Source organism: Lonchura striata, chromosome 17 (genome assembly GCF_046129695.1).
Source record: "Lonchura striata isolate bLonStr1 chromosome 17, bLonStr1.mat, whole genome shotgun sequence".
Classification (NCBI taxonomy): Eukaryota; Metazoa; Chordata; class Aves; order Passeriformes; family Estrildidae; genus Lonchura; species Lonchura striata.
Window position 1 is genome coordinate 7,788,139 of NC_134619.1, and position 9,489 is coordinate 7,797,627.

At 60.3% G+C, this 9,489-nt stretch overlaps 1 protein-coding gene across 1 annotated transcript in view; it reads right to left on the minus strand.

Moving 5' to 3' along the window:
* The window catches only part of NOL4L (nucleolar protein 4 like), a 63,816-nt gene extending 59,275 nt beyond the window's left edge, over positions 1 to 4,541 (minus strand). The window contains exon 1 of the mRNA XM_021527390.3: positions 4,173 to 4,541. Within this exon, the coding sequence (XP_021383065.1) occupies positions 4,173 to 4,481 (309 nt within the window). The 5' untranslated portion in view covers positions 4,482 to 4,541. The remainder of the gene's footprint in view (positions 1 to 4,172) is intronic.
* Positions 4,542 to 9,489: the final 4,948 nt, after the last annotated feature.

Genomic DNA, 9,489 nt, shown 5'->3' on the forward strand with positions numbered 1-9,489 from the left:
CCCCAGCATCATTCCTCGGGTGAGTTTCACCAGGCAGGATCCTGAAATAATTTTGAACATCTGGCTCCAGGGGAGCCAGCACAGGTGAGCTGTACCGGTACAACAGCAGCAACCCACTCGAGCAATGCCCTCACCCTGTCAGCGATGCCTACAGAGCCCCAGAGCCTCATGTCAGCGCTGCGGGGGACGGGGAGAGAGCAGCAAAGCAGAATCAAACGTGGGCAGTGCTGCAGAGCCTGCCTGGTCCCCACGGCTCCGCGCAGCCCCCGAAGGGCCGGGCTGACGCCACGCTTCCCCTGCTCATCCCGCAGCCCCCCAGCCTGCACCACGGCCTGCCAGCACCAATCTGTCCTGGCCGCCACGCCGGAGTTGTGACAAGCTCCCACCACACACGGCCAAGTACAGCATCGATTTAGAGAGCAGCTAACGCCCGAGCCGAAGTCTGAGGAGAACCCTCCCCTGCACACCCGCTGCTCCGGCCACAGCCATCTGCTCCGCCGGTTGTCACCGAGCGCTGCCCATTTCCCTGCACCGTGGCTCCATCTCACTCCACTTTTGTCTGGGAAAGACTGTCTAAATGATGCTAAATGCTTAGGACAAGAGGGACATGAGATTATAATGAACTGCATCTTAGCACCTTGTCACGGACAAATTCTCCCACAGTTCTTAGCAAAGATGGGGAGAAGAATGAGTGCTGCCCATCCAGTGCCAGGATTAGGTCCAGCCCATGGATAATGATGGGGTTCACACCTTAGAGTGTGTCAGCCATAGGAAAGAAGGGCAGATCTGAGCACTTTGGGCTGTATCCATTGTCTGTGCTGCAGCAGCACACAAAGATACCCTCCTCCTCCTCTTCAGTACAGCCTAAATGTATTTTTTTCCAATACCCTGACCTAAAGGATGCAGAGTCCAGCCCATGTGTGAATAGGGCTGTCAGGCAACAATGTCCTACACCGCTAAACTGCCTGTGTTTATCTGCGTAGGGTTTTTTTAATTGTATGTGTTAAACGTCCAGCATCTTTGGGACGTTCATCTGGGAAAAAGAAATGTGAACAGTCTCTGTGCCAGACATCCGTCCGCACTGCTGTTCCTATTCCCAGTGCATTCTTTGAGAAGACCACCATCTGCTCTGACCACCACCTAAGGCAGATGCCCCCTTCTCAGTGCACAGTCCCTGCTCTCAAGCCACCCAAATCTGATTAGGCCTGTTCTGATGAGAGGCCTGGAGGAGGGCAAGGGAAAGTTACTCAGGAGAGAAAATAATAACCACATGTTAATTAATTTTTGACTACGGATGCGCAGAAAATACACAAACCAGCACAGGGTGCATAAGCCAAAAGGAACAGTTCTACTGGCTTGCTGGGGGGGTGGGGGGGGGGGTGTGTGTGAGATTATTTTGAGGGTTTGGGATTATCATTATTATTATTTTCCAGAGGAGGAGTGGCCCCAGCCCTGTCAGGGAAAGGAAATCTTATCCCCACTGCTGCCCTCTACGTGCTCTTTACCACCTCTTTTCCAGCTTTCCCTCCTGGTCCCTTGGATTTCCTGTGGTGTCCTGCAGTGAGAGCAGAGCGAGATGCACCCCCTGCTACCCCCTCACTGCACTCGGGGAGGGGGCTCTGCCTGTCCCTGCAGCAGGGGACATCCCCAGAACGGTGCTCACCCAGCAGATGTGCTTGGGGAAGGGCGAGCGGACAGGACAAGTGGGATCAGATTGCTGAGGAGCACAGCCAGGGGAAAGCAACCAAAACACTGCTCCAGAAGTATTTGGGAAAAGCAGCTGAACAGACATTAAACCAGAATCCAGGCGTTATTGTCCAGCAAAAGCCGCGTATCAGCTTCAATTATTTGACTGTGTGCCTGAGAGCAAGGAAATACACCCCAAACCCAGCCCAAACCACCACGGATGCAGAGAGCACTGAATTACAAGGAGCTGAAGAAAATCCTTGACAAGTAATCTCTAAATTTGAGAGCCACTTCAGGCAAAACCAAACTCTCAACTGCACCCATCTGAAATGGTACGTGGGATTCCTGGCCAAGAGGGGCCAGGACCAAATGAGCAGGAGGCAACAACTTCTACAGACCCCACTCTGGAAGGTTTTGGGGACTGTGATGACTGGTCTCCCTTTGCAGTGGCTCTGCAAAGTGCTCCCAGTCCTAACATCTGGCAGGCATCTAGGCACTGAGAAATAAGCTGTATTGCCCCTTGGAAAATTCGGTTGTCCCCTAGGGTATATCTGCTTGTGTTTGCTGGTTTAGGGGAGTCTGGGTGTAACGCCTGTCTGTAGCCTGCAGGGACTCTGCCAGGGAAGATGCGGGGGCCTAGGCATGCTCCTCGCTGAAACTTCATCTGTGCAGAGGCCCTTTGGGAATATGCGGGCTTGTGCCGGCCTGGTTGAGCCGCTGACCCTCGGGACTCCCTCCCGGACAAAGGGGAGGGAGCGTCTAGCGAGCAGCGGGGTCGAGGGAGTCTGGCTCGGCCTCTCTGGGGTACCATGACTCTGCAGCATTTGGAAGATACGGGATAGAGTCGCTGACTGCATGGAGAGGACCCGGGAGGGAGGGCTGGATCTTTGGAAGGGGGTACAGCTCTTAATCTGCCCTCCTCAGGGGCTCCTGGCACAGGGGGAGTGATAGAGGAGGGCTGCTAAGAGGTCTTAAAAAAAAAAAAAAATCGCAAAGAATTTTTTGGGGCATTGCATGGGGGAGGGGGGCTGAGAGGGGAGAAAGAAAGGAGCCTCTGAGCACCACGAAGGGAGAGGGAGAAATAATGACCCTTCCCCCTCCCCCCAATAATCAGGCGGACCAGATGGGAGGTAAATAGTGCGTTTAGAAGCATTTGCCACAGATGGGCTGCCCTCAATGGAAGCATCCTCCAGCCACATCAATGCTGGAGTCTGTGTGCACAGAAAACACTGCACCCTTCAGAGCAGCAGCAGCGGCAGCAGCAGCAGCGGGAGAGGCGGGGAGGGACAGGGGGAAAAAAATCCCTGCCAGAGCCCGCCGGTGCCCGCGGTCCCGGCGGGGCGGAGAGGGGCGCGGGGGATGGCGGGGGGCGCGGGGCCGGGACCGGGGCAGCCCCACCGGGCGCTCCCTGCGCGGGGCCGGGGCCGCCAAAGTTGCGCGTTTCCCCCCGCGCCGGGGAGCGGGACACGCTCGGGACGGGAACAATGGGGCGGCGGGGCAGCCCCGGGCGGCGGCGGGAGGAGGGAGGGAGGCGGCGGCCGGTGCCCCGCTGCCCGGCCCGGCCGGGCGCCGAACAATGAGGCTCCGGCGGGGGAGTTCCCGGGACAGCGGCCCGCGAGAGGGCGGGGGGGCTGCCCTAATCCGGGCTCTGCCGCTGCCCGCACCCCCCGGGGCACCGGCTGCGGCGGCCGCGCCGGGCGGGCAGCGCCGCGGGACGCCGGGGCCGGGCTCAGCGCGGCGGCCGGGCTCGCCCCGCTCCGCTCGGCTCGGCAAGACTCGCCCCGCTCCGCTCCGCTCCGCTCGGCACGGCGCGGCAGCGGGGCGGGCAGGGCGCGGCGGCGCGGCGGGGGGGCGGGGGGTGCCGGCGCCCCCTCCCCGCCGCCCGCTGCCCTTGACTGCAGCCCTGTCCCCGGCCGTGGGGCGGATGGGAAATGCCGGGCGAACGTGATCGGACAGGGCGGGGGGGCGGCGGGGCCCGCACCGGGCGGCGGCGCGGCCCCCCCGCGGGGGCAGGTGCACGGCGGCGGGCGCGGGGCACCGCCGCCCCCCCACCTCCCCCGCGCCGGCAGCGCCCGGGGAAGGCGGCAGCACCGGATGGGACGGGGACGGGGATGGGGATCGGGGGGGCAGCGGAAGGTGCGAGGCTCCGGGCGGGCGCCTCTCCCCATCCGCATCCCGGGCGGGTCGGGGCGGCGGGGGCGCGGCGGCTGCCCCGGGAGCGGCGGGGGCTGCGGGAGCGGCCGGGCCCCGCGTCGCGCCCCGCATGGGGCATGCGCGCTCCCGGCGGCCGGCGGGGCTGGGCCGCCCGGTGCTGACGGGACAGGGCCGGCGCGGCGGTGGAGGGGACCGGGGCCCCGGGGGTGCCCGCCCCCACCCAGGGCAATTCCATCCCCCCTCCCCGCCCGCACCCCCGGGGAGGACAAACAGACACGGACAGGCAGGCAGACAGACAGACACAGAGCCCCCGGGGCACGGAGCGCACTAACCGTTCCCGTTTTCACCGGCACATATACCACCACTTGACCCATCTTCGTCGCCTCCCTGGTGCCGTTTCCCAGGCGGAAGCCCTTGGACCGGACCCAGAACTGGAACTTGCCTTTCTCCCCCCCGCCGGAGCCGCCGCCGGAGCCGGTTCCCCCCTGCAGCACCTCGGCGATGCGCTGGTACTTGCTCCGGGTCACCGTCTTGGTTTTGGCCGAGTCCCCGTAGGTGCGCAGGCACCAGTCCCGGAACTGCCGCCCCAGCTCGCTGTCCCCGGGGCGGCTCCCCCGCAGCAGTAACGGCGGCTTCGGCATCGCCCGACCGGCGGCGGCGGCGGTAACGGCGGCGGTAGCAGCAGCAGCGGCGGCGCCCGGCCCCGCGCCCTGTCCCGGAGCGGGCGGAGGGGCAGCGGCGCTCCCGGGACGGGCTGCGGGGGCGACGGGCGGGATGGAGCGGGGAGCAAGAGGCGCAGGAGGGGTGGTGGCCGCTGTAATGGGGAGGGGGGGGGAGCACCGGGGCTCGGACAGCGACCGGAGGGAGGTACCGGCGGCGCCAGCAGCAGCAGCAGCCGCTCCTGTCACAGGATCACAGGCGGCTCCGGCTCGTCCCCCTCCCTCCCTCCCTCCGCCCGCCCGCCCGCCCGCCCGTCCCTGCCTCCTCCGCCCCCCTCCGGCCGCCTCCTCCTCTCAGCGGGATCCCACCTGTTAGAGCGGCCTCGCCGCCACCGACGGGTCGTTCCCCCCCCACTTCAAGCCCCGGCCCCGGGGCAGCTGCTCCCCCCGCCCCGGCTCCGGTGGGATGCGCTCCCCTGCCTGGGCCGCCTCTTCCCCCCCCCCGCTTCCCCGCTCCCCGGCCATACGGCCCCGTACGGCCGGGGAGCGGGATAGCGGAGCGGGGGGCGAGCGGCCGAGGCGGGGTAGGGGGTGTCGGTGGGCGCGGGTCCCGGTGCCGGTCCCAGACAAAGGGCCGGCGGGGCGCGGGCGCACGTGTGCGGCGGGACGGGCCGGCGGGGGCGGAGGCGGGCACCTGCCGAGCCGCCGCAGAGCCGGGGAGGAGCCGCGGGGGCAGCGGGAGCGGCGGTGGGAAGGTGAAGAGGGGGGGTCCGCCACCCGCCGCGAGGACCGGGATCGCCCCGCAGCGCCCTCGGTTGACCGGAGCGGCTGCGGCTTGTCCCGCCGGACCGGGAGAGCCGCACCCCGCCCCAAGCCCGGCCCCGGGGCAGCCGCGGTCCTGCCGGCCCCTGGAGCGGGAGACAAAGGCCGGACCCCGGCCCCGGTGCCTCGCTCCGCTCCCCCGCCCTCCGCATCCGCCTCGCGCCCCGCAGCCGCGGCTGTCCCGCGGCGGGACCGAGCGCCGCCACTGCGGGGCGAGCGGGGGGGGTCGGGACGCGGTCCCGGTGCTCCGGCCCCGAGGGGGCGGAGGCGAGGGCGGCCACGGCGGGCCCCGGGGGGGTGAGATGGGGCGGCCCGTCCCGGCCGGCGGCTGCGGCTCGGGCTCTGCCCGGCGCTCACACGCATGTGCCGAGATGCTGGTGGTGCCACACGTGTGCTCCCGGTCTGTCACATCGCTGTCATATGTGTGCTCCATGCCCACCTGGCAGTGCCACGCGTGTGCTCCTGCTCTGCCCATCAGTGCCACACATATGCTCCCGGTCTGTTCGTTGGTCCCACGCGTGTGCTGCTTGTCCATCAGTGCCATGCGTGTGCTCCTGGTCTGTCCATCAGTGCCACGTGCATGTTCCATGCCCACTCAGCAGTGTCATGGGTGTGCCATTCTTCTGTCAGTTGGTGTCATATGTGTTCCATGTCTGTCCATCAATGCCACATATGTGCTCCTGGTCTGTCCATTAGTGCCACATGAATGCTCCATGCTCACCCAAAAGTGCCACGTTTCTGCTTCTGGTCTGTCTGTTGGTGCCACCACACCAGTTCCTTGTCTGTCCATCACTGCTACACATGTGGTCCCAGTCAGTCCTTGAGTGCCACACGTGTGTTCCATCTGTCCCATACCCATGCTCCCTGTCCATCAGTGACCTGCATGCTCCCAGTCTGTCCATCCCTGCCATATCTGTGTTTTCTGTCCATCAGTGCAGACATGTGGTCCCAGTCTGCCCATTGGTGCCACCTATGTGCTCCATGCCCACCTGGCAGTGCCATTCATGTGCTCCTGCTTTGTCCACCAGTGCCACATGTGCTCCATGCCCACCCAGTAGTGCCACACGTGTGTTCCATGCCCACCTGGCAGTGCCACACATTTGCTCCATCCAAAGGGGCACAGTAGTGATCCATGGTCAGCAGTAGTATGGCTGCCATGAGGATGTAGGAGCAGGAGCTGGGAGACTGTTGGAACCTGGAAGAGGAATTTGATGTGTCAGGGAGTTCTCTGAGGCCAGTGCTGGAGGTGCTGGGTGTAGCATCAGAGAAGCCAGGGTGCATCTGGCCACAGTGCCACGTGCCAAGGCTGGAGATAGGGGAAGATGAGGGCACTTTGATGGCTGAAGGGCAATTTTCTTCACTGTCCCTTGTTCTGTGCCAGTCAGATGGTGTCCATCCAAAAGACCTTGAAGTGAGAACGGAATGCTGCAGGAGCTGAGCCACGAGTTAGCCATGCCAGAGGGGGGGGTATGGTGAAACCAGGGGATGTCCATGACACTGGAGCATTGGCATTACTTGTTGCAATATGCCACAGTAGATCGTGTTGACTGCGCCTAGACAGACAAAAAATTCTCAAAAAATTCTCAGTGTCACCATCCAGTTTGCTCTGGGCCCAGCATGAAACCATTGGAGAGGGACTTGGGCAGCTCAGAGGGTCTTCTCTGTTGTGGATTTTCACCCCCAGGCACGTTGTGCAGGATGCCTACAGGAACTCGCTGGTGTGCTGCGGTATTTCTGATGACTGCTACAAACAGGATGGACATCCTCTGAAGCCTCAGCCAGCCATGGAAGCATGACTTTATCCAGAGATGGCCGTGAGGAGCGGTGAGTGGATGGAAATGGAAGAAAAGAAAAGGGTGTTCTGCAGAATTTGTGTTCAGTGGGCAACTTTTTCACAATCAATTTGTGGATAAAGTCAGGCTTAGCTCTCAGCCTGCTCCAGTCCCTGGGCATACACTTGTCCCAGACAAAGCAGTGACTGGCTGAGCTGTTGTTCAGAGTTGTCTGGAACAAGTGAGCCTATGGGGGATCCTATGAGAGCTTGAGTCAGCATTGTGAGAGATGTGGGGACCATTGGATGGTCAGGAGAGCCAGGGTAAATTCTTTTTTCTGGAGTCCAGCCACTTCGCAGGAAATGTTGAGCAAGGAAGGGAGTGAAAGAACATTTTCCTTCTGCTGAGGAGTTGGTCTACCCAGAATAGATGCTGCACTTTTCACCATGAGCAGACTTCCTCACTGAGGTCACCACTGAATTCCCCACCATGCAGTTGAGCTACTGAGGAGCCAGTGCAAAGCAAATGTCCTCTTGCAGCACCATAGGGGCAGAAGTCTTCTCCTACCTCAGCCCAACCACTGGAAGGTTTGGGGTCCACTTACAAAGCAATGCAGAGGGTCCCTCTCTGGTGAGCATGTTCATGAGTTCCCCAGTTTGTGAATGCAAAGCCAGTCACACCAAGAACTGATGTCCTCAGAGTGAGGATTCAGGGCAGACCATTCACACCTGGCCTGAAGGTTCAGATCGATGTTTTAGATCAAATCCAGCATGGACTCAATGAGGGTTTAACTTGCACTGCATGAGCAATCTCATGACACTCCAGATTAGGATGCATGATGTTGAGGCACTCTTGTCCTTAAAGGAAGGGGAAGAAGAAAGTGGAATTGTTTGCTGAACTTTCAGCTGTTGGTTCAGGCTGTCAGATACTGGGTGTGTTCAGCAAAGGGTCTCTGCTGATGGCTTTTTTATAGACAAACATGGTGACTCCAGGGCCATTGCTAGTTATACTACATTAAAAAAAAGTTGGATTTGGGTTTTATCTAAACACTCTGCTGCTCTTTCCACTTTTAGGTGCCTTTCTAACTTCATACAAGTTGTGTTTTGTTCTAAAGAAATTTTTGGTCTTCTGACACAAATGCTCAGCTGGACCAGGGATTGGACATGCACAGGGCAAAGCAGTTGGGACCTACTGAGGTCTGAACAACATAAAAGATGGGAAGAAATCCTGCCATGCTGCCAAGAGGCATCCCATCAAATACTCCAGTGATCATAGAAACATGGAATGGTTTGGGTTGGAAGGGACCTTAAGACCATCTTGTACTAACACCCTGCACGGGACGGGGACACCTTCCACTAGACCAGGTTGCTCCAAGCCCTGTCCAGCCTTGAACACCTGGTCTTGTTGGTCTTCATCTGGACTTGTACTTGAGTAGATCCAAAACTGGAACTATTTACTGGCTGCCCCTGAGAGTTGCTGGGTGGGATGAGAGCCAGGCAGAGGAGTGGGCAGGACAGCACCCAACCCATCCTTAGACATCATTTAGTGCCAAGCCACACAAAGGGAACTCAGGTGTTAATAACCATCCCTTCTGCTGGCATCCAGGAGTGCTTTCTTGAGGAGGGACAGAGAATTTTGAGGTACTTATGGCATCACCATGGATGATGTTTGGCTCTGGCAACTTTACATTCACAGCTGGACAGCCAGGGGTACCTGGGTGTCTCAACTGTCTCTACAGACAGTGTGAGACAATGAGCACCCACAGAAACCATTCATCCCCAACCTCTGAACACTCCCTGTGGAGTGAGATGAATTCTCACTGGAACTGCCTTATTCTTCCCATCGAACACAAAGAGTAACTGATCCACCAGCAGGATGGAAAGGGGAAATGACCCCAGATTGTCTTGGGAGAGTCATGTCAAGGAAGGCATAGAAAAGTATGAGGGCTCTGGCAACACTTTGGACTGCCACCTGGTTCTGGTGAGCCACTCTGAGAGAATTCAGCCTGAAACTAGTGCGGAGAGAGTTTGTTGGATTGTTCAGGAGAGAGGAGAGTGTCTTACAGAGATGACTCAGCTCCCTGATCTCTGAGAAATGGATGCTGAGAGAAGACACATTTGTGGAAAACCAGAGATAGACACAGGGGAGGGACATGGGCTAAACCCTGGCACCACCTTAGGGCAAGATGAGTGAAAATGAACAGACCATGAATATCCCCGTGTCTGAAACAAGGAGATGCTGACCAAGCATTGGAATCATCAGGGTCCACAGGAGTGACCTCAGAGAAGAATTAGGACAAGAACCTGGTGGCTGCAAAAAAGAGCTTGGTCAGGTTCTGGGTGACATGGCCCAGTGTGGCTGCCTCTCACAGCAGGCACTGAGCACTGCCAGGGGTC